The sequence below is a fragment of the Canis aureus genome, chromosome 23 (genome assembly GCF_053574225.1).
Source record: "Canis aureus isolate CA01 chromosome 23, VMU_Caureus_v.1.0, whole genome shotgun sequence".
NCBI classification, from domain to species: domain Eukaryota; kingdom Metazoa; phylum Chordata; class Mammalia; order Carnivora; family Canidae; genus Canis; species Canis aureus.
In genome coordinates this window covers 9,367,575-9,392,656 of record NC_135633.1, presented here as the reverse complement: position 1 = coordinate 9,392,656, position 25,082 = coordinate 9,367,575, and the positions used below count along the sequence as shown (strand labels likewise).

The following is a 25,082-nucleotide window of genomic DNA, read 5'->3' as shown; positions in this document are numbered from 1 at the left end:
CTGCATTTGGCTGGTTCCCTCTGGTCTAATTGGAATTAGACCAGGCCCTCCCTGGTTACCCTATGAAATACTGCTCTCTGTCACCTCAGTCATTGTTTATCACACCACCCTGTTCTACTTCCTTTGTCAAAGTTGGTCCTTTTAAAAATTATCTAGGTTATTTATTTGCTTTTCTGTTTAATGACTGGTTCCACTGCTAGGATATAAATTCCTTAAGGGGAAGAAATTTACCTGTCATGTTCACTATGGTATTTCCAGCAGTGACAGTAGCACTGGAAAACAGAGCATATAGTAGGCACTCAATAAATCACTGAATTTGTTTTAAATTACAGTTTTCACACCGTTTCTTGCCCACATATGTCCCCTCTTTTCTTTTTTTATTTTATTTTATTTATTCATGATAGGCACACAGTGAGAGAGAGAGAGAGAGAGAGAGAGAGAGAGGTAGAGACATAGGCAGAGGGAGAAGCAGGCTCCATGCACCGGGAGCCCGACGTGGGATTCGATCCCGGGTCTCCAGGATCGCGCCCTGGGCCAAAGGCAGGCGCCAAACCGCTGCGCCACCCAGGGATCCCTGTCCCCTCTTTTCTTATAGGTATCTTGAAATCAAACGAACCTACTAAAATTAACGAATAGCTTGGATTTTCTTACCCATTTCAACCTTGCTAGCACTCCGAGCCCCTTTCTCTACACTTGACTCCTCCAGAGCTCTCAACTGATGTGCTCATGTCACCCGTGGGAGGTTCTCAGCAGGCTTGTTTTTATAGCATCCTCCCATGCTTGTAGAAGTGCTGGGGCTGGGAAACCAGAACTGGTCCACCCCCTGCTTCCACCCCTTGCCAGCTGACAATAAACTCCCTCCCAGCCACTGTCTATTTTAGACAATGTGGCATTGTCTCCAACCATCACAGTCGGGTAAACAGTCTCCCCACATCTACTCTAGCTACTCACAGCTGTGGTGGTGCTGAGGGAAGGACGGTGAGTGAGAAGTTTGAGAAGAACCTGCCAGAGCCAGGAGAGGAGAGAGGACCAGAATGTCCCAGCTCATCCATCTCTCCCCGCCCTGCCACCACCGCCGAAACCATTCTGCAGATGAGGATGCTGAAGGGGCTTGCATTGAGTCACTCTTCAGTGAAGTTGCAGAGGGGGGCAGCATGGCATGAGGGGCACCGGCTGCCTGAGAAATGGGGACAGTAGAGGTGGGGGGGGTGGCTTTTCTTCACATGCACACCTCTAACTAGGGTTATCTGAACTTAGGTTTTACAAGAATGAAACTTCAGCTGCTTCCCAAAGACTCAGAATAAGAGTCTTATTTACTATGATCACAGCAAATTGATACCCTTCCACCCCCCACCCCCATCTGCCACAAAGGGATTTATCCATCTGCCACAAAGGTGTGGCACTATCCAGAGGACAGGGTCTGTGCCTGGCTTACTCTCCAGTGTATCTCCAGATACTAGCACAATTCCTGGGACAAATTTATTGGGTGGATGAAACCTGAGCCCTTACTTTGAGTACGTATCATAGGCCCAGATCTATGCTAAGCCTTAAGAGGAATAAAAAAAAAAAAAAAGATATTGTCTACTCTTTCCATCTTTTGATTTGGTCATAAAGGATCTACTAACCAGCTTTGTGACCAAAGGTAAGTTACTCAACCCCTCTGAGCTTATTTCTTTCCCTTTCTCCCTTCAGAAACAAGAATAATAACAGTATCCCCTTCACAGGGTTATTGTGGGGCTTGAGTGCAATCAAGTATTTAAAGCAACAGGCATGTCTTAGACTTGCTTAATAAATTATAATTAATAATTCCATCAGCATAAAATATTGGCTGTCCAGAATTTGAACCATTTTTGGCAGTTGAACTTTCCTAGTAGCCACTAAGTTCCATTTAGTCAATTTGTATGAAAAGCTTTCTAAGATACTAAAATCTACCCTGTCTTGTAAGACCTCCGTTGAATTGAGTCAGCATTATGATGGGTCCATGCAGTTTAATGAATGGATGAGATGTGGAAGATTGATTGCCTATTCACTAAATGGTCCCAGATTGCCTGCACCTTTTGTTTTGTTTTTCGCAGGTTTATTGGCCTCCTCTCTTGCTGACAGATTGTCCTCTCTGACTTCTTAGAGTTGTCAGTCTGCCAACTGCTAGGGATAAATGCCTTCCTCTGATTTGCTGTGGTTTTGGAAACTAAAAAACCAGCCCCATTAAAAGTGTGAGTAAACCAAGAGCATACAGGCTTTGAATGAGGATCCGAAAGGCTATATCTTTTATTGCAAACCTTTGTATCCCTTTTCTTTCTTTTTTTTTTTAAGATTTTATTTATTTATTCATGAGAGACAGAGAGAGAGACTGAGGCAGAGACATAGGCAGAGGGAGAAGCAGGTTCCATGAAGGCAGCCTGATGTGGGACTTGATCCCGGGTCCCCAGGATCACGCCCTGGGCCGAAGGCAGGTGCTCAACCACTGAGCCACCCAGGGATCCCCCTGTATCCTCTTTTTTGACTCCTCAGTGATTTTCTGATTCTTCATGTGTTCTCAGCAGTGAGATCATACTGCACAGACATGAAAGTTCTTGGCATATATAGGCACTCAATAAAATCTATCAACTAAATGAAGGAGCAAGAAAATATAATCACACAGGTGTAATATAACTATGAAAGGATGAAGTGAGAGGGCAGAGAGCAAAACTAATTTGAGGTATTTTAGATTAAATTGAGGTATGTTGGAAGAGACAAAATGAGCTAAGTCTTAAAAGAAGGGAAAGATGGTGGTGATGATAAAGTTGGTATCATACAAGGATATAGAAAAGAGGAGGAGTGGATACTCCTCTCTCCCTGCTAGCTCCATAGGATTTTTTCCCTCAGGCTAATCTGAGTAAGGTGTTTGTAAAGGATTCATCCATCCATCCATCCATCCATCATCAGCATTCAATGTGCTTGATTCCTTCCTACGTGAGGGGAGAGGAAGAGAACTAAGAGATGGTCCCTCAATTGAGAAGCTCTCTTTGTAACTCAAGTAAAAAAAAAAAAAAAAAACTGGAATGTGGAAGAGTTGATGTTGCAGTCTTGAGTCCAAAGACAAGTACGGAGGAAGAATTTCTTCTTTCTTGAGGGATCTCAGTCTTTTCTCATCAGGGTTTGACTAACTAGATGAGGACCATCAACATTACGGAGGGTAATTTATTTTACTCAGTCTACTGATTTAAGCGTTGATCACCTTTAAAAATTACCTTCACAGTGACATCTAGACCGGTATTTGACCAAAACCTTAGTACCACGGCCTAGCCAAGTTGACACACAAAATTAACCATCACATGGGCAAACTGGGTCTGTTGGCAAAAGCCCTCCTCTGCAAGGTACATTATTGCTTACAAAGCATTCGTGGTCACATCTGATCTTCAGGACAGCTCTGTCAGGAGGACTAGTAGCTTCCCTCTTTTATAGATGAGGAAACTGAGGTTCAGCGATAAGAATGTAAGACTGATAAATGACAGAGAGGGGATTCCGGCCTAAGCTGTTTGATTTAGTTATGTGTTCTTCTCACTATATCACACTCCCTACAACTGGGAACATGATGTTACTCCCTACCATTCCCCTGCTGGTCTTTTGGCTTGCATGACCTCAGAGACACTTGCAGGAATTGGCTAAGAAAAGTGGCATGGTTTTCATTTCTCAGTTCTCCCACTCAAGTACTAAGCAGGCCTCACCCCGCTTAGCTTCTGAGATCAGATGAGATTGGGTGTGTTCAGGGTGGTAGGGCTGTAGACTATTTTCCAGTTCTAAATGAACTGGACACGACTCAGGTGTATCACACACCTGAGTATGTGTTTGAGTGGGCATGAGCACCCCGCCCCCCAAAATAAGAAGGCTTCTGCACCTTTCCTACTACCAGACCTGGGGAGTAGTAATTGGAGCTGGTGCACGTCTGGCTGAGTACTGTGTGGACCTCGTCAATCCCTCCTGCTCTGATGGCAGATGAGCCCACCCTTCTTTCTGAGCTTGAATCTCCTCCCACGCCCCAGTCAGCAGCAGAACTGGCCTTCCGTTTTGGTCTCTGTCCTGAGCTCCTGTTCTGGGGAGCTGGTGGACAGACCCTGCAGCTTGGTGGCATCTGTAGGCTTTGGAAAGGGCAGACCACTGTCTTGCCAGGACCAGTAAGACTCCTTGCCTTCTCCCCTTGGATACCCCGTGTGATGGAGCAAGTTTTGATTGGAGGAGAAAATAGGGAAACATGAAGTCTTCAGAGACCAAGGTGTTCACCCTAGCACCTCTCCTTTTACTAGAGGTTTTGGGAACTGGCCTCATTTTAGGAGATGGGAGATTTTTTTCCTCCCCCAGTCCAGATCTTATTTGCAAATACTGCTTGGATCCTGAGATTCCTCCCTTCCAGGCATTTATATAACTAGACCACCTCATAGAAGAGGGACAGAGGGACACAATGGAACACAAACCTCTCTTGTTTTGAAACGGACCTGATGGAAGACAGAGATGAATGAGAACTTTCTGAAGAAGGGTCACGGGGGAGGGGGGGCAACCCGGGTGGCTCATCGGTTTAGCACCGCCCAGGTTTAGCACCGCCTAGGGCATATATCCTAGGGACGCAGGATCGAGTCCCACGTCAGGCGCCCTGCATGGAGCCTGCTTCTCCCTCTGCCTGTGTCTCTGCCTCTCTCTCTCTCTGTCTCATGAATAAATAAATAAAATCTTTAAAAAATTCACTACATTAAAAGAAAATTTAAAAAAAAAAAGGGTCACCAGGGACTAGGATGCACTGCCTTCGCACTGCCTTCTAGTTTCTGACGTCCTGTTAGCTGGCCAAGAAAACTTGTTCTGTGTGTCCAAGAGAACAGAAAGGGATCTTGGCACGGAGGCGGCCTGCAGTTCCGTGTTGAAGAGAACTTGCCCCCAGTCAGAGCTCTACAAGGGGGGGGGGGGGGTTCTAAGTAAGCATTGCCTTGGGGGGCGGGATTGTGAGCGCCCCCCCGGGGGGTGTCCGCAGGCTGCACGGCGCCCTGATGGCAAGCTACCCCATTACATTTCTGGATTTAGGGGAAAACTGCGCTAGGTGCCCTGATGTGCTTTCAACTCAGGTTCTCCAGCGATGTAGGTCTCCCTTAAAGTGTCAGGTCCGGAAGAAGGACGCCAGATAGGACGCCAGATAGGCCCAGACGCCTGCCCCGGCCCCCGGCCCCCGGCCCCCTCCTCCCTCCTCCCCGGGGCCCCCCTTAGAGTAGCAGCAGCGCGGAGAGCCGGCCTCTCTTCGGTCCCCTAGCCTGGGAAAGGGCTCGGGACCCTGCCAGGGGACCGGGATGGCGAGGTCGCGCATTGGCTGCCAGGCGCCATGTGAACGCCGCTGGTTGGCCGGCGGGGGGAGGAGGAGGCGGTTTCCCGGGTAACGGAGGGGCAGGCGCGGCGGCGGCGGCCCGGGCTGGGGAGCGCCGGCCCGAGCGCGGCGAGACCGGCTGGAGGCTGCGGCTCGGCGGGGCCGCGTGGGCGCAGGTAGGAGCCCCCGCCGCCCCGCGCGCCCTCGCAGGCCCGGGCTTGGGGCGCCCCGCCCCGCGCGGGGAGCGGCCGGGAAAGTTTGCGGCGCCGCGGGACGGGCGCGGAGGGGGCTGGGGATGCGCCGCGGGGCTGGGGCCGCGGGGCTGGGGATGCGCCGCGGGGCTGGGGATGCGCTGCGGGGCTGGGGCCGCTCCTCGGCTCCGGGACCCCGGCGGAGGCCCCCCCTCCCCGACCCCAGCCCGCGCGGCCGCGCCTCGGGGACCCTGCGGCCGTGCGCTCGGCGGCCGCCTTGTTCCGAGACCGGCCGGCGGGGTCTCCCCGGCAGCTGCGGGCTGGGCGCGCGGGGCGGGGCTGCGGGCTCGGGGCGCACTTTCCCCGGCCGGGCCCCGGCACCCCCCCCCCCTCCAGCCCGAGTGGGTGCGCATCCCTCCGGGCGTGCATGCCCGCGGCTGGGTGGATCTCCTGGCGCGGGTGCCTGCGCCTCGGGGCGCCTCGCGTGTGTGCGCGCGTTCCGCCCCGCGTGACCGCGTCCCCGGGGACCCTCGCGCCTGGGTCCCCCCTGCGTTTGCTGCCGGCGCGGGTGTCTGTGAACGCCCCTCTCGGGTGCCTGCGTCTGCCGATCTGTCGAGCCTTCTGCCGGCGTTTCCATGTATTTTCGGGGCGTGTGCGTGTGTGAGTGCGCGGGTGCGCGCGTGTTTTCCGTCTCTCTCTGTCTCTCTCCCTGCCCACCTCTGTCCGCGAATGCGGGTCTGGAGCCTGTTTGCGTGGGGCCCTCCCCGCGCGGACGTGCATCTCGGTGCGTGGCCCCAGCTTCTGTAGGTATCGGGGTGCGCGTGGGGGTGTGTGCCTGGATCTCCGCGAGTGCCCACTACGCCCGTGTCCGTCTGAGGCTCTCCACGGGGTCCGTGCCCGTGTGTGGGTGGACCCGAGCCCGGCGCCTCGCGGTTCCCCGTGGGTCCCTCCCACGCTGGCGCGGGGTAGCTGCAGGCGGAGGCCCGGGGAGGGCCGGGGAGGGCCGGGGAGGGCCGGGAGGGGCGGGAGGGGCGCCGGGCGCCTCCCGGGCGTGGGGTGCGCGCTCCGCCGAAGCGGCTCCTTTCTTGCGGGCAAAGGGACCCGGGCGACGGCGGCAGCCCGCCCGCCCAGCTGGGGCCCTAGTGACTTATTTTTGTGTGTGATCCTTTCTTTTCTTCGGGGAAGAGGCGGGAGCACGCTCCGCTCGCTGGCCGTGCGCAAATAAAGGCGGGGGTTGCTGGCTGGGTCAGCCCTCCTCCCTCCCGGCTGGAGCAGAAGCGGGCTCGGCCGACTCCCCTGGGGCAGCAAGAAAGCCCCCGCGTTAAAATCCCGGCCTGGGAACCCCCCACGCCTCCTTGGCTCTCTTTCTTCCATCTTATGTAACTTATTGATTGATTGATTAATGAAAGGCTACGCTTCCAAGAAGCTCCTCGTTTCCCCTATTGGCACCGAAGACTAATTAAAAACGCTGTGTTGGTGATGAGTGTTAATTAGACCATTGGAAAGACGGATGCACCCCGGTTTAGGAAGCTGAACTCTAGTTATGAGATGAAACAGGTCAGGCTTCCCTTCTCACCGTCACCCCGAACCCCCTTCCCCACCAGGCCTTGAATCCGGGTTTAAAACCAGTTTCCCCAGTCTTGGAGCCACCTGGGGGAGGGAGGTTTGATGGGGCAGGAGTAGCTAGAGACGGGGAGAGAGGTGATGAGAAGACCAAAGGGGCTTTGCCAAATTTTAAAAAACTTTGGGGGGATTTGAGAAGGACGTTTTACAAAAACATGTAATATGGGCTCTGGATTCCAACACCTAGGGTGGAAGGAAGGAGTGCACTCGACCTGGCCTGGCCTGTGACTTGTCTAGCACCTGGAACCCCCCAACTGGCATTTATCAAGGAATAGCGTTTTATTACAGGAAGGAGCCTCTGTGGGCCTTCTTGGAAGGATGCCTCTACGTCTGAGACTAGATCCTTTTTCTGGATCCCCATATTCTGGACTCGACCTCCAAGGCAGTCTTTATAGCTTTTTTCACTTGGGGATGACCCAGACAGCAGGAAGGGTTTGAGCAGATGTGGAATGGAAACTGAAGGGATTTTGGAGACTGTGTTTGGTCCAGGCAGGAGGAAGCCCTGGTGGTGTGTTCAGAATGTCTTCAATATGACTAGATTTGTCTTCTGGACTTTAGGGGGCAGGCAGGGACTTGCCCTAAATGTCCCATCCCCCATCTTACAGTGCAGTTGGGTCCAGCCTTCGCCTTGTTCCCCCTTCTCTTAACAGCGGCTCCTGGCAGACTTGTGCACAGAGAAGCTAGTGACGAGTTGTTGCATTTAGGGGCCATTTCAGCAAACATGCTGCCTTTTCAACAATCTGGGTAAACGTTCTCTTAGTCCCGCCCAAACCCAGTCAGGTTTGTTTGTTTTTAAGTTCAAGTGTGTTTTGACTACCTGAGATTTCTCTGGGCAGAGAGAAATGAGAGCTTTTACATCAGGACTTGCTCCAATGAAGCCTGCCCTCCTCAATCAAGAGACAGATTGGATACCGCAGCTAGTGACAGCAGCATCCTTGCTTCTCCCCTTTCTTGGGTCCCCTGTATACTCCCCCCTCTACTACCACCATGCCCAGCACCAGAATAATAATAGCCCCAGAACTGGAGGAGACTGGCTCCCAGAAAAAAGAAAAAGCTCCCAAGAGGTGTTGAACATCCTCTCGCTCCCCACCGATGGGGAGGGACTTCTGCGGTGAGAACGTCTGTCCCCATGTATGCTTGGGGCGTGTGCACCGGCTGGCATGATGGGATGTGACAGGGTCTCACCCGGGAGAGAGGTAGTGCCTGGTGCAGAGTGCAGAGCTGTCCTCCTAGATGGAAGGAGCCCAGAGCTGTGAATGGAGCAGTCCCTCTGGAGAAGGCCCTTCCAAGTAGAGGACCCTTTGGCACCTGTCTTTTTCTTTAATTATTATTCATGCGGAGAGCCAGGAGCTGTAAAAAGTGTGGACTCTGGATTCAGGCTGCTGGTGAAAAGCCACAGAGCAGTGATCCGGCCAGAGAGGCACGGATATGAGCAAGGATGTGAAGTCAGACCTGGGTTCAAATTTCAGCCCTGCAGTTTACGGACTGTGTGACTTCAGGCAACTTCCTTGACCTTCCTTATCGTCAGTTGTCTCATCTGTAACGCTAGGCTGAGAATCCCAACTGAAGAAAGATGACTGGATAGAGATTTGTTGGATGAATGTGTCGAACAGCAGACAGTGTCTGGCTAGCAGCTACTGACGTTCCGACACCTACTCTGGTCAGTAGGTGATCCATCTTTCCACGCTTGTGTGTTATTACCCCCGCTTTACAGATGAGAACCCCGAGGCTCGGAGAGGGTAAGTTACTTGCTCCAGGCGACACCTGGAATGAATTAAGCTGCAAAGATTCAGATCCGTCTGAGCCTCCTAGTTTGAAATCTCAGGTTAGATTCAGAAAAGGGTACTATTGAAAGCCACTTGGCCAGAGTTTATTTGCGTTGGGATCTAGAATAATAAAAGAATGGATCTGAGGTCTCACTTTTGCCAGGGATCCCATGAAGGGGCTTTGGAGATGGCGGTGGTAGTTGGCAACCAGACGTGCCTACTTCTCTGGAAGCTCAGCTATTTCCTGGGCTAGCAGAGGGCTTCACTCATGCTGTCTTTTTTTTTTTTTTAAGATTTTATTTATTTGAGAGAGGAGAGTGAAAGGGGGGGAGGAACAGAGGAAGAGGGACAAGCGGACACCATACTGCACACAGAGCCTGTCACAGGGCTGGATCCCACGCCCCTGAGATCGTGACCTGAGCTGATATCAAGAGTTGGATGCTTTAACTGACGGAGCCACCCAGGCGCCCTTCAAGCTGCCTTTCATGTCAGTGCCCTGGGCTAGAAGAGGTGCCCCTCTTCTGGACATTCTGCTCTCATCCATTCTTGCCAAATTCAGAACATTTGTGACTTGGGAACTCACTTGCCAAAATCTGCCCCGGCGGAGGGTTTTCTGTGGGTTAGGATAAGCCTTCAACCTTTCTGCGACTCCTCTCCCTAAGAGAAGCATTTCCCGTCTTCCTCCTCACAAGCCCTTTGTGGCTGAGTCTCTTGTCCCCCTTTTAACCTGCTTTGGCACTGAGCCGTGCTGCGGAAGCCCTTTGTGATAGGCGATGGCTTCGGCCTCATTCCAAAGTGGCCACCGGTCAGGACAGCTGCAAGGGATGGTCTGAGGGCCTCTGTCTCGTGCCCGCTGCGGCCGGATCTGCCCACGGCTCTCCCGGAGGCTGGCGCGGCCTGAATTGTAGGGTGGCCAGTGAGTTGATTAGAAACGCTGGCAAGAAGCTAGTGCCTTCTTACTGAAGGGCTTTTTCCCCTCTTCTCTTTCTTTCCTGGGGCTGCTGGTTCTGTGTCGGGGGAGACGCATTCACCGGGTGGTGCATCTTCGAGGCAATTCTCAAATGGGTTCCCACCTCTCAGGTGCGGGCCAGGAGGGGCACACCCCGAGCGAACTGCTGTCCTGGGTGGGGAGGTCCCTCCCCTCTCCCCCCTCCCGGCCCCTTCAGCTGCTGTGACGTCAGCTGGGAGGTGACTGGGTGTCTGCTCAGCCTGCAGGTTCCGAGGCAGGGAATGCAGCTCTGTAGCACACCCCGCCTTTCCCTTTCCAGCCGCAGCTGATCCACGCTGCTCTTTTCCACGTCCCCGGCGGCCCCCGGCGTCTCGCCTGCCGCACGCTGCCTCCGCTGCCTCCGCAGCTGTAATTGAGGGGGAAATGTTGATGCTTTTTTGCTTCACAGCCCATTGCTTCCCTGTCTCATCGTACCTGGGTGCCTTCTTCCTGTGATGCTGCTGCTGCTGGTGCGCCCCACATGGGTTTGAAAGACCCCCTTTCGGGCCCTGGTGGGCCTATTTCAAGAACAGGGTCCTCTGTGTGCCTCCCATCGGGAGCAGCGGGGGGCCCATGAGGCCCCCACCCGGTCGCCTGTCCATGGACGTGCTGGGGGGACTGAGAGGCTCGGAGGAGGATCGCTGGCTGCTGCGTGGTTGGGGCTCCAGCCGGTGGGCAGGACAGCTCACCCCTGAGCTCTCCCCGAGACACACATCTGACTGTTGACCACTGTCTCCGCAGGTATGGGTGTCAGTCGGTGAGGAAAGACGACAGCAGCCTCTGTGATGAACGCCCGCAGGAGCCGTGGGGGGCGGCTTTCCGCGCAGCCTCTGCGGTGATTTATGGGAGCCAGGGGCTGCCGGAGAGGGATGTGGATGCTGGCGGCGCGGGGGATTAAATGCCCATTCACGGTGTTATTGACATATAAATTCCCGGTGCCAAGGAGACAGCGAGGGAAGGGACTTCAGGGGCAGTAATGTGGCCCGGGCCCCAGGACATGGACTCGCCTTTGCCCAGATCTGTGCCCCGGGCTCTCGGGAAGCCAGTCGTGGAACTGAAGTCGAGCCCCGGTCCCCAGCTCTCACCATGCCGGCGGCAGCCGCCCTCATGGCTCGGGCAGTGATGGCGAGCGAGGTCCCCGAGTGGATTTCCAGAAGCCGGGAAGACCTTTGAAGAGGTCGCGTGGGCTGCCTGGGCCGGAGAGGGCCGAGTCGGGCGGCGCGCATGCAGCCCTTCGGCCTGCCTTGTTCTCTTCCTCCGTGGATTTGGAAGCATCGCTGAAGGAGAGAGGGATTTTACTCCTGGGAAATGGAACCGGTTTCTGAGCCCGGCCAACAGCAGAAGAGAAAGCTGGTGACCCATGGGCTGGAAGATCAAAAGAGGGTAAGTGCCACAACTGCGTCGCTTGGCCTCCGGCGCTGGAGTTGCACGATGCGGAGAGCCCGGGTGGCCGTGTCGGGGCAGGACCTGGTTGTCCCCGTTGTGCTCGCTGCTGCGTCTCTCCCGGTTGAGCAGGTGGGGTGGCGGCTCCCGCTCTGGCAGGTCCGGGTGCTGGGCTTGAGGTGGGCAAGGGGACAAGAGGAAGAGGAGAAGGGCGGGGGACAGCATTTGATCCCGGGAGCCAGAAAGTCAAGGATTCGTATGCTTTCACAACCCCGGGAGTTAACAAACCAAAAGTGTCGTGCGTCCTCTCCGTCGAATCTGGGCTTCCTCGCACTGAGGCCCCCTTTGGGATTCACGCACTCTTAGCACCTTTTGGAAATGGGGCTCCTGACAAGCCGTGGTTTCGTTTGAGGTTTTCTCCGTGTGGTCTGCTGGCTCTTGTGTTGACGGATCAAAAACCTATCGGACTCCGGTCTTTGGCCCCATCTGTGAGAATGTCACAGCCGTTTAAAAAGGCCTGTTGAGTGTAGGTCATTTGCTGTCATCGGTGTGAAAGCTGCAGCCACCCAGGACCTGTGTACCAGTTAAAGTTCAACTTGTCTTTAAAAAGCCAGATGTTCAGGAAGAGCATCGAGTGGCCGGCTGTCTAGAAGGAGAGCTGGAGCTGTGTCTCCCCACTCCCAGGGGAGTTGCTAGGGCCAGGAGCGGCAAGGGTTAAACACAGCTCAAGCAGAGCCAGAACCTGTGTTAATCTGAAAATAATTTCTGATATTTCCTCGGAAGATATTGCGGATGGTAGAAAAACTTGTGGTGTTTCCTGTGTGGAGTATTCCCTCTCCTTCTGTGTCTCAAAACCCATTTCTTCCCAGTATGAAATCCACGCGGAGGGGAAAAGTAGCCTTGGAACTTTCCCCTAGATTTTAGATGGCTCTACGCGTGTGTGTGAGTGAGTAGGGTTTTGTATGAGGTTTCGCTCTGCCTTCAAGGGATAAAAATAAACGGAAACAAATTTCATCTTATAAACCTAGATACTGACTCCATTCCTAAAGAAAAAGATTCCACTCCTGAAACTACCCTTCCCAGGACGTAGGAAGAATGCCCACGATCTTAGGCGCCTAGATAAGTAAATTTGTTTTGTGGTGTTTGACTTACTCAGTGTATAACCTACCAGGATTTCTGCAGGAGCTTTCTGAGAGATAGGAGGAAAATTGATAACTGTTGTGAACAGCTCCTGGAATTGACTGCATTTTGCTAAGTGTCAGCCAAGTTTGGTATCCAGACACTTAGTGGAGGAACATTTGGGACCTCTGACACTGTAGAAAATTTTAATTGGGCTGGTACACCGAGATAATATGCAATTATGACGGCCTCTCCTTGGCTAGGTGTAGATGTCTGCATTTCCCATCTGTTCTTGGCTCTGGCTGTGTTGGGTCCACATGTACTATGGAGCCTCTAGAAGTGGAATATAACCCCAAGTGAGGCTCTGTGGCAGCTGGGGTAACATCAATTGGTCATGCTCAGCTGACATTCATTTTAACTTGAACTCTAGCCGTCATGGCGATTATTAAATTTATAATGATATATGTAAGATCCATTTTAATGACTCTCCATGCTTGAGTGAGCTCTCACTTGTGCTGGCAAAATAAGGCTTAATAGAGTATTACATTTCATCTCCTACTGAATTTTCCAGGCTGTGGTTGAAACTTTGCTCAGGAGGAGTGAGATCGTTTTTCCTGATAGGCGTCGTGATCCAGTTCTGTGTTGCTCAAGTACAGTTTTACTCGAGTACAGTTCCTGGGCTTCTAGAAATACTGCCTCTTGCAGCAGCTTCTGTTGGCGGCGGCAGCTTCTGTTGGTGTGTGCATGTGTGTGTTTGTGGGTAAACACACACCCCATTTGCGTCAAGTGTGAAGCTAAACAAGCCTCCCGGCTTGCAGCCTGGAATGCCTTGTCCACCGAGCTGAAAGGCGACTCTGCGGTGTTTTGGCTCAGATATCTCGGGTGAGCTGAAAACTCCTCTTTAGGGGGGATTGGCTGAAAATCCAACAAAGGCACAATCAAGGCATCTGCTGGGGAGCTGGGACGTCTCCACCAGCATGCTTAAGTTACCAGGCGTGCATTGGCACCAGATCCTTGTGGCGTTGCTGGCAGTCTGTGCGTGCATGCATGTGTGCATGCGTGTGTCTGTGTTTGTGTGTGTGTGTGCACCGAGGACAATTGTGGGGAGCTCGGGAGACAAGGCGGAGGGAGAGTGGCTGGCCTCAATTTTGCTCTATTTCCGACTGTCCTGAGCAGCACACGCCGCCTTCTCCAGGGTTCGGTTGGTTGGTTTCCTGCAACTCAATGTAACTTGGCCCTTGTTTGGAGTTTCATATAGTTGGAGTGGCTAGTTCTGGGCTTTTCTGGGTGGTATTTGCCTGTGCTTTCTGTGGTGAAGAGTGCCCAGAGAGTTGGGTTCAATGCCAGTTGTGTTGCGTGCTGGCTGTGCAACCCCGGGAAAGCTACTTAACCTGTCTGATCTTTAGAGTCTACATTTTTAACGGCTGATGATGGTATTTAATTACAGGGTTGTTAAGATTAAATGAAATAAAGCTGGTAAGGAATTTGGCACTTGGTAATTATGTAAGAAATGTTCTGTATATTCTAGGGACAGTTTGCAATGTGGGTTTTTTTTCCCTCTTTTTGTTCTTAGAGGGCTGCATGTAATTTTGTTTTAAATCTCAAAAAGAACCCTCAAGTAATACATACTCATTACACGTTCAGACATTACAGAAGAACATAGAATGCAGATGCCTCTCCTCTCTAATTCTACCCAGCACCGACTGCTTTTAACAGTTGGGTATGTGTCGCTCGTGACTAGTTTGGGTTTGTGTTTCTTAATAAAAAACGGAATCGCGCTGTACATATTTTTAAGAAACTTGCTCTTTCACTTAATATAGCGTAGATATCTGAGTCATTATATACACGCCTTCTCTGTGCCTTTCCACGACTGAATAGAGTCCCAGTATAGAATGTGCCAAAATTTATTTAATTAATCCCTTAGAGATGCACATTTAGGAGGTTTCCAGGTTTTTGTTTTTGCTCCGCAATTTTTTTTTTTTTAGTATAACAAAATTCCTTTATTCGTCCTTTCAACAAGTATTTATACTAAGTGCCTTCCATGTGCCTACTGCTCTCCTAGGAGCCTGGCATAAACTAGACAGACAAGGCCTCTGTCCTGAAGCTCACATTTTAGACCAGCACTGTCCCATATAACTTTCTGCAGTGATGGAAATGTTCTGTTCCTGCACCGAACAAAATAGTAGCCTCTAGCCATAGCGGGCCACGGAGCAATTGAGATGTGGCTAGTGTGACTGAGGACCTTAATTTTAAATCTCATTTAGTTTATTTAAACTGAAATAAACACATGTGACTAGCGGCTACTGTGCTGGGGAGTGAGTGCCTCCCTGCACAGTGAGCCATAGGCAAGTAACAACGTCATTTATTTGTGGACAACAGTTTATGCTCTAAGGAAAATAAATAGGGCATAGTGGTGTAACGGGTGAGGGGAGGGGTGCCTTTCATATTTATAATCATTTCAATTTCCTTTTTAATAGAGAGATGACTTACATCCAGTAAAATGCATGCTGCTTACGTTTACAGCTTGGTGGACTTTTATGCCTCTTATACACCTGTGCAGCTACCCTGCAGATTGAGAGGGAGGCAATTCCTGGCTCCCACGAGGGCCGAGCTAGCTGAGCCTAGGGGATGCCTCCCTGAGGGCGCGTCTCTGAGTGGGGACCTCACTGATAAGAAGCAGCTGGCCACGGGAAGATCAGACCGCAGATTTTAGATGTGAGCACGCCCGCTCTCGCCCTGCCTTTCAGGGGGGTGCCCCTCAGAACTTCCCCTGGGGTGACTTATCTTGGCACCACTTATGGACAGTGGGTCTCATGCATGCCCAGCACTTGTCAAATTTAAATTCTGTGCTGAAGTCAGGGAAAAATCTAGAGAGGCCCAGGGCTGCAAATTGCCATGGAGAGAAATTCAGTGCGGTAAGTATTGTTCAGTGCTGCAAGAACCCACTTAACTAGCATAGATGGGAGAAGTAGAATTTCCCTGACAGACACCTATTGATCAGTCAGGGGAATGACTCTGTGATTGATTTTTCTCTACTCCTCCTTAGAAGTTTGTCCTTCACAGATGGAGCTTTCCCACAGAGGATGAACACTGTAAAATAAGAATTGTTCAGGGTTTTTTAAGATGCTTGATGACTGAGTGGTGACAAAGATGGTTTAGTGTGAATTCTCCTGGCTGTCAGCTTCGCAGCATGAAAGCCTCCTGGAGACAGTTTTTTAAAAAAATGACTTTGGAGAGGGTGAACTGAGGCTTAGTGTAATTAAAATCTCCAAGGTTGGCTGAACCGCTGTGGATTGCCAACTCCTGCCCTGCAAAGGGGAGTGTTGTATCCTACTGCCCTATCGGCTTCTCCTCTTCATTTTTTATTAACGGCACCCCCAACTTCCCTGTCACCTGTGGTTGAGCTCGGGATCATTTGGCCTTCTGCTCCCCCCTCCCCTGCCCTCTCCCCCCACCCCCGCCCACGACATTGCCATGCGGGCATCAGCTGCACTTGCTCCATGCTGCTATATATCTGGCAGCTGTCTCCTCTCTGATCTCACTGTCGAGTCTGAGGCTCAGGAATTCTTGCCTGGTTGGTGGCATCGCTTCCTGGCTGGCTCTTTTGTTTCCATTTCTCCTTTGGTCCATCCTCCCCTCCTAGCCAGATGACTCTTCCCAGAACCCAGTTGTTACCACCTCGTTAAGGATTTCCCTACTGTGTCCTCAGAAGATGCTGTTCCTAGCTCCTGGCACTTCATGCCGCAGCCCCCAACCTCTGGGGTGTCACGGGTAAGAAGAGCCTGAATCTCATGGGAGGCTTGTTGACCTCAGCTTCAAGCCTGGAGAAGTTCTGTAGCCTCCCTGGGCTGTGTTCCCCAGTGGTATTTACTCATAGGTTGTAGGGTGCTGAGCACCGGGCCTGGCATGGAGTGAGGAAGCAGAAGTGGGGACTGCCCTGACTGTCATAGTCTCCCGTTGTCTCTCACCCCGTCTTCTTGCCAAACTCTGATTGCTGTTGCACGAACAACCAGTACATTTCCACCCCCCCAAACCCTGAGTCTTTGCTTACACCTTGTGTCCACCTGGAGGTTGCTCCCTTGAGGCCCCTCGCCGTCCTCTGTGAAGAGTGGATCATCCTCACGTTCCCGTGCCTTTCTCAAACGCTGCCAGGGTCGTAGTTCACCATGTTTCTTCGTGGCCCACATGTCCTTTCACACATCATGCCCCTGCACCAGACTGTCAGCTCCCTGGAGACAGCCTCATCCCCCTCTTTATCCGCTGGCACACTGCAGGCTCCCATAAAATACCAGTTGAATATTGTCGCTTTGAGATTCCTCTTTTCCTGTGGTCCTGGAGCCGAATCTACTCTTCTCAAGTGACTGGTTTAATATATCCACTGTTCTAGAAAGAAGGGGGAGAAATAAGATTCAAGGAGATGCTTGGGAGGTCTGTGCAGTGATTGATATGTTTGATTAAGGGAGGCTAGATTGGGCCCGGTGAGTGGAATAGAAAAAAAAGCAGGTTTATTGGAGCAATGTTTTAAAGTAAGAAGGAAGAGAGCTCGGGTTCCTGGCTAGAGTAGTCACCAGACTGGCGGAGAGGGCTGAGTCTAAGATGGTACTGAGCTTTAGTATCTTGGTGGCTGGAGGGTCTCCGAGGGGGTTTGAAGTCATGACACCTTCTGATTGCTTATCTTGGCAGGAGTGCTCTTCACTTGGTTTGCACCAGTAGGAGCGAGCAGTTGTTTATTTTCAGACCAATAAGGAAGTCAACACATGCATATTTTAAGGTCGTTTTCCCAGGCACACATGACTAGATTTAGTGAATTTTTCAGAAAGGATTAAGAAATTAGATCTAATTAAGAAATTAGATTCTAACTAACTAGAGATTCGTTGCTAAAGAAAGAGAAAGCAACATGTTGAACAACCGCTTTGTGCCAGAGAGTGTACTGGGCACCCCTTTGATCTCATTTAGATATTGATATAGATATAACCAATCCATTTTACAGATACAAGAGCTAGGATGAGGGGTCCTTCTCCAAGGATCCACGGCTTGTTTTGTCTGCTAGACTCCAACACTTCACTCTCATTTCACCTTGCCACTAGGATTATATCTCTAAATTTTTAAAAAAATATTTTATTTATTTATTCATGAGAGACACACAGAGAGGCTGAGACACGGGCAGAGGGAAAAGCAGACTTCTTGAGGGGAGCCCGATGCCGGACTCGATCCTAGGACCCTGGGATCATACCCTGGGCCAAAGGCAGATGCTCAACCACTGAGCCACCCAGGTGTCCCATATCTCTAAAATTTTTAAACCAGCTTTTGCTTGAAAAGTCATTTTTTTCCTTCCGGCCATACACATGTGCATGCACGGACATGCACACATGCATACACCACAGCAGGACTGGCCTTTGTGATATCTTACAGGTGTTTGTTCACTTGGGAACCGTGTCCGTATTATTCATTGCATCAGCACTACAAGCCACTCCCCACCCAAGGGCGGCCACAGGCTGTAGTGACACTGAGCCCCAGCAGGGGAGGTCTCCGCCCTGGTGATCTGAGCTCTGAGGTGCTGATCCTGTGGACGGGGCTCTGGACGGATGGATGCTCACCTGTCAGGTGAGGATGCAGCTCCAGGCCCAGCTCCCTGAGTGGCTTTCCTGCTGAGCTGAAAGCTGACTCTTGGGCCAGGGGCCTGTGTGCTGCCAGCCCCCCTTTGGAGTCTGAGGTAGCAGCTGTTACAAGCTGATCTGCCTCCTGCCAGCGCCCTGCTGGTTGGCCTGCGTGTCTTCCTGGCCTGAGTGGAGGGAGGTAGTAACCAAGTGCTCAGAGGACGGATGCTGAAGACCGACCACAGCACATTTCACATGTCATTGAAGAGGGTGGGAAGAGACTGCAGCCAGAGGGAACTCCGTTCAGTCAGTTGGGAGGCCCTCTTCAGGTGCAGGAGAAGGAATAGGAAAGGGGCCAGGCCAATGCCCTGCCTTCATTTCAATGGAGAGAATGTGAGACAGTACAAGATCAGTCTCATTCATTCATTCATCCCGCATGAATTATTATTTACTGAGTACCTACTGTATGCCAGTCAGACACACGCATGGGCACCAGGGTTATAATGATGAGCTAGGACATAGTCCCCAATCTCTGGGCCCTTTTGGTGTCTTGGAGGAGTCAGTCCAGCCAGCAGCATGGTGACATGAGGTCAGGGGAGGCTTCCCTAGAGGTGGTGGTGGTGGTGGTGGGGATTGAGCTCTGTCTCTGCAAGGCCTCGTGAGAAGCAGACCGGAGCTCCCAGGGTGTGCTGAATTGTGCCCCCCCCCCACTTTCATATTGAGGCTCTAACCCCCAGTGCGACTGTGTTTGGGGGACAGGGCATTTTAATGAGGTAATTAAGGTTAAGTGAGGTCATGAGGGTGGGGCCCTAATCTACTCTGACTGGCATCCTTATAAGAAGAAGACCCACCAGCGAAGTGTGTGCACGGAGGAAAGGCCATATGAGGACAGAGCAACGAGGCACTGTCTGCAAGCCAAGCAGAGAGGCCCCAGGAGAAGCTAAACCGGCTGATACCTAGATCTTGGACTTCCAGCCTCCAGCACTCTGAGAAAATACGTTTCTGTTTAAGCTACCTCGTTAGTGGTATTTTGTTAGGGTTGCCCTAGCAGACAAATACCGGGGTGCACGGTGGGAGAGAGAGAGGCGGCTAAAGCTCTTTTGTCTACAACAACCCTGACTAAATCTGTGCCCTAGTATCTAACACACTGCCTGATGCTTGCTGTGTGTTTTGTAAATATTTGTTTAGTGAGCAAAGGCAGGAGTGGAAAGAATGAAGGAGAAGAATGGAGAAGTGGGACAGCCCATGTGAACATTTGGGATTTTATCCTGTAGGCATTGAGAAATCACTGCGGGCGTCAGAATTCGGGACTGGGTGAAAGTGGGACTCGGGAAGATTTCCTAATAAAGTGGGGCAGATCAGAAGGAGTGAGGGTAGCAGTGTAGGTGGGAGAGGCTGGGGTCAAGGGGACCAGTTAGGCCGGGTAGTGATGCGGGCAGACACTCGGTGATAACTTCCACTCCGGGGCGGAGACAGAGGGAAGGGGAAGATGAGCCCAGATACGAAGGGATAGAATTGGAGGAGTAGAACTGGGCCAGCACCTGTGGATGGTTGATTCCTGTCCTGGTGATGTGGAGCCCAAGGTTTAGAGCCTCCCTTCTGTGTCTGGTGGATGGTGTCCAATAGCCCAGTGGCTCTTTGGCTCACGGCTCCCTAATGCGCCCTGGATGCGCTGTGATCTCCTGCACCTCCTAACGCAGCAGGTGATGCCATCCCCATTTGGCAGCTGAGGTAAGTGAGGCATGAATAGGCACAGTGACCTGCCCAATGTCACACACCAGCTAAGGGCGAAGATCTCTTGTGCTCTTCTCTTCCAACTTAGGGTCTACTTCTCCAATTTAGGGTCACTTTCCAGGGAGTAAAATTGCCGTCTTCAATCAGCAGAAATGAATGCTGATGTTTTGTTATTATCATTATTATTATTGCTTAATTTTCAATGGGAAAAAAAGATGACATTTTTTGGACTCAAAGATGCTGGAAAGGTTAGTTATTTTTTGGAACTTTAGATGCTAGAAAGTGAACGATAATGCAGGCACCTCCATTTATTTGATAGATTCGGGTAGCCAGCTTTCTGGCCGGTATCCTCTGTGAGTATCTAGGATTGGCATATTTGTGAAAGCTCTTTTATTTAACCGATCTCTTTAAACTTCACTTTTTCCTGTTGGTCTATACTATATCCCACTCATTCCTTTCTTCAGCTGTCTTAGGTATGGTTTTAAACAGGAGGGAAAAAGTGGCAATATCGCCTAGGTTGTTTGGTATTTGTTAATAACACAACCTTGAGACCTTGTTACATTGGGTAATGGACTTACCCTTTTAGCCTGTGCTTCTTCATCATGAAAATTAGAGTGATGATAATAAAACCTTTGGTGAGGATTATGGGATATAATACACTTGAAGTATTTAACACAGTACTTAGCACACATTTAAGTATTAAATGATAGCTATTATAACTCTTCTCCTATGTTTCTCTTTGCTCATTTGGCAAAATCCGTTAAGTGGCATATTTGGGGAATAAAACAGGGGATGAGGGAGGATGGGTGACTGCTGCTAGTTCGTTTGAGTTTACTTTTTTTGCTTAACGGAAGGTCACATAACATTCCTTCTAGTTTAAACTTTTGTTACTGCACATCTTTCTAAAAGAAAGTCTGCTTTTCTGCTTTAGAGTGCAGTGAAAACAGTGAAATCTTCCTTTGTGTAGCAATCCTGTAGGAACTACCTTGACCTCATCGTTCCACACACTAAATTACAGTTTATAGGAATCTGGCGTATGGGAATTGGCTAAACCTTTTGTGTGATTCCAAAACAACCCCCCTGCAAATTGCATTTTTACTTGAATATGTTTTACACATTTCATTTATTATGCGTTGTGGCATCCTCTAAAACCTCAGCACCAGGGGAAAAAAATCTGGTTATGTAGAGGTGAGTTCCAATTAATCAAGGTTTTCTATATCCCGTCCTAGTTGACTTTGCTCCTAAAGCTTAGATCAGATTCTTTTCCATGCCTGCAGTTTGAATCACAGTAATGACATCTCTGACTCCCATCCTCAGGGCATTAATTTTTAATCTTACTTCTCTTTGGGATAATTAGAGAGGGGGGGGGGATGTGGGGGCTGGGAAGAGAAAGGGGATGAGATGGCGGATGGCAGAGCAAGAGTGAATGTTTGTATAATGCAGCCTCTTCCAAGGAGGGGAGGGAGCAACTGAAGCTTTGTGTGTACATTCCCAGTTTGTGTGTGTGTGTGTGGCGGGGGGTGGGGGGAAGCCGAGGCAAGGATCAGGATGGGGGCAAGGTGGCTGATGGGGACAGAGCACGGTGGCTCCTGACATGGGGTCATTTGGGGAATGAACCGAGCTGTGTAACTGTATTGGAGAGGGAGATCGAGAAGTATATTTGGGTGTATGTGGGGATTTCTCCCTTGGTTAAGCTGAGTAAGTACAGACAGAGTTAGTCAAAGCCTTATCCATTTCCTACATCCACATTCCCTTGAACCTCTGGGGTCACAGTGGGACTTCAGGGACAGGAATCAACCTCTCAATTACAACTGGCAGGGTCCTACGTCTCTCATCTCTTGTGCAGTTCTTACGGAAGTACCACTCTGGACACCTGGGAACATAGTGCCATTAGGCTCAGACTCTAGGTTTTTGCTAGTTTCTTAGGTGAGTGAGTTCCCTCCAGTGCCACCCCCTCCCCCGCCATGTCCACCAAAGGGTAGACTGTAGATGAGAGGCTCCCCTGGAGTAAGTGATTCTTAGTTTAAGTTAAAATATTTCTCTCTCTCTTTTTCACTGATATAATTAAAGATGTAATAAGCAGAAATCCTCAATGACATGGGAAAATCTTAATGAAAGGCAAAAAGTATCAGAAAGAATTGTCGTTCTTACATCTTGTGCATCTCACTCCTGTAAACCTGTGTTTCATCAATTGCGTAAAGTCTTTCTTCTTCCCAAGCCACTCAGTTTCACGTTTATTTTTATAATCTTAGCAATACTGCATTGTTTGGCACTTGGGAGGGGATCAGTAAATATTTGCGGAATGAATGAATGAATGGGAGTCAACGTCCTGAATGGGTTGGGGGCCAGGTAGAAAGGGAAAGTTACAGCTGTCTCCTGACACTCTGCTGGACTCGGTGACATAGAGCATAGCATGTTAGAAAGGAGCGGGCTTTAATTGTCTTTGGTTTTGTCATTCGAGAAAGAGTGTCTGGAAGGATTGCTTAGAGGTAAATATCTTGCATTTGTGTGTCTTTGTGTATGGGGTCTTTTAACTGCGAAGACCTAGTTTTATTACGATGAATCTATTATCTGCCCCCACCTCCGCTCCCAGCAGAGATGTGCCTTTTTTCTTTGAGTTTCCGTGGGTCCATGGTGACAGGTGACCTGGAAGGTCACTTCATTGATGTCTGTGTGAGTTGATCATTTAGAGGTGAGATTAGAGGCAGGGACAGTGGTTCAGATGCACCCAAAAGGGCATGTACTGAATAAATAAGCACAAAATATGCCCTTACATATTGCAGCACCATGGGACAAATTATGAGAGCGAGTAATGAGTTAAGGATGGAGACAGTATCCTGTTGAAGCCTGTGGAATGTTCTAAAATGGAGACTAATGACAGAGCCATTGATTAGAAATACCTGGTCCTACCTGGGCCCTGTTTGTCCAGAAGAGAGGGTGTATACTGGTAGGTTTATGGTGCCATTCTTCTTGGTGATTCTTGCAGAGCAATGGGATGGCATTCAAAGGGAGGAGTTTTGTGCAAGAGGCACTGGCTGAGGTTGGTCCTTTGAATGTTAGCCAAGGTGGTTTGATCCTAGTATGACCCAATGACCTCACTGATCAAAGTGCCACAGTAGACTGCATGCCCCATGCTGTGAATTAGATTATTATTCTACTAATAGTCATTTCTCTCTTGCCAAACTCCTGTGAAAGGAGGGTACTTTCCTGCCCCGCTGGCATTGGACTTGGCCAGTGACCCGCTTGACTAGTGGAGTGTGGATAGAAACTCAGTGTGCTAGCTCCAAGCATTGGCCTTGAGAGGCATAACTTGTTTCCACTTGCCCTTCTGGGAGCTTCTGACTTCTTTGTGAGAAGAACATGTGCCAGCTAGCTGCTGCCATTCCATCCTGAGCCTCAGAAACACAGGAACAGACCTGAGGCGGAGCTGCCCTGTCAAACATGTAGACCTGTGAGTGAGAAATAAGTGCTTGTTTTTGTACATTGTTGAGATTTTTTTTTTTTTTTTTGGCTGGTTGGTATGTAGCCACAAATGCTGACTAATAACACCCTGGAATCACAGAGACCTTTATTGGGCAAAGCGTGTTGTTATGTGTGATGGTTAATAGTTACCTCAATTGACAAAATACAATAATACAATGGACAAGAAAAAAAAATCATTAGATGCAAGGGTTGTTACTGTTTGGTCCTACAGCATTTGCATCAGAATTACCTGAAAAAAAGCAGTTCTGATCCATTCCCACCAAATTAGAATGTCTGGGAAGCTGCATTTAAAAATGCATTCGGTGATTCTAATGTGCACTGAAGTTCAAGAACTGCTTTCACAAATGGATTAAAACCTGTGACCACTTCCATTAACACCAAAATCAGAGTCTGCAGGAATGGGTTGGAGGAAAAGCATTTTTATGTAATTGCACGAGCTTTCACTTAAGTTCTCTTAGGGAAAAAAAAAAAGTTTATTGTTTTTTTTTTTTTTTTTTTTTTTTATTTATGATAGTCACACACAGAGAGAGAGAGAGAGAGAGAGAGGCAGAGACATAGGCAGAGGGAGAAGCAGGCTCCATGCACCGGGAGCCCGACGTGGGATTCGATCCCGGGTCTCCAGGATCGCGCCCTGGGCCAAAGGCAGGCGCTAAACCGCTGCGCCACCCAGGGATCCCTAGTTTATTGTTTTTTGATAGTAGAAAGACACATGTGCTTAGGAATCCACAGAAATTTTAAGAACCAGTCTTCAGAAAGGACAGGAAATAAGGCAACTCTAGGTCCTGGCCATTCTTTCCTTCTTGGCTGTCATGTCACCTCTCTGCCTCTGTTGGAACATCCATTCTTTTCTCTTCTTCCTGACACCTTTCCTCCATTGCTCTCCATAGCTTCTCTCGCTTCCCTCTTAGCTTCAAGGCTGACCTTTATCACCTCTACCCACCATTGCCACCTATCTCTCTCAATATCCCTGTCCACCAAGAACTTCCCTCTGTGTTTCTTTGTTCAGAGCCATGAGATAATCTAATCAGCCCATCTCAACTTGTCCAGTGTAGAAGCGAGCCCAGAGATGGGGGTCAGCCTCTAGATTGGCTACTCATGAGTTCTATGTCTGTTCCTGGGCCAATCAGCTATGGCTTTGGTGACACAGGTCACAAGGTACATAGCCATGGAGGGTAGAGTCCTCCAAGAGGAGGCATACACAGAAGGTAGTGGTTCACATCCCTTCACCATTGGATAGAATTTGGTAGAGGAGGCTGGAGGGGAGAAGGGGTGGACAGTCAGGGCAGTGATGGAATCATCTGTTGAATGTTGGTCTTTCTCACTGGATTGTCCTTGACTTCACGACGCTCAGAGCCCAACAGAGTAACCAGGCATTAAATGAATAGTGAAGCAAATCTCTACTTGGGTCCTAAAATTGACAAATGGGATATATCAGGGAAGGTGGAGCTTGCCACAGTGGAAAGCGGGAAGCCAGACAGCAATTAGGAAAGTGCAATTAGAACAATCCGGGGTTCAGTCTCCGCCTCAGGAAGTACTGGCTTCTTGATCTTGGGCCAGTTTTTTTTAACATCTCTGAGCCCCACTCAGAGAAAGTGGATACTACTGGTTTCTACCTTATAGGGTATATTACATGAGATAATGTGTACATAGCACCTGGCATTTGCACTGGTGCTGACCGAAAGTGAATTCTCCTTTACCCGTCTCTGAGTTCGTGCTAAGCCATGAGAAGTTGCACTTCATTATTGAGGTCTTAGGGGTCTGCTTTGGGACCACCATTCCTTGTCTACAGAAGTCTGGAGAAGAGCCACACTTTTGAGAAGTCTTGGATGCTAATCCTGGTCCATCGCTTGGAGTGACGGTTATGACTGGGCGAGT

General features: G+C 50.1%; 1 protein-coding gene across 1 annotated transcript in view; it reads left to right on the top strand.

Annotated features, from left to right (window-relative positions):
- The first annotated feature begins 5,445 nt into the window (after positions 1-5,445).
- NAV2 (neuron navigator 2) overlaps positions 5,446-25,082 on the top strand; it is a 726,136-nt gene continuing 706,499 nt past the window's right edge. Inside the window, exons 1-2 of the mRNA XM_077866218.1 lie at positions 5,446-5,499; positions 10,633-11,274. Coding sequence (XP_077722344.1) covers positions 11,200-11,274 — 75 coding nt within the window. The 5' untranslated portion in view covers positions 5,446-5,499; positions 10,633-11,199. The remainder of the gene's footprint in view (positions 5,500-10,632; positions 11,275-25,082) is intronic.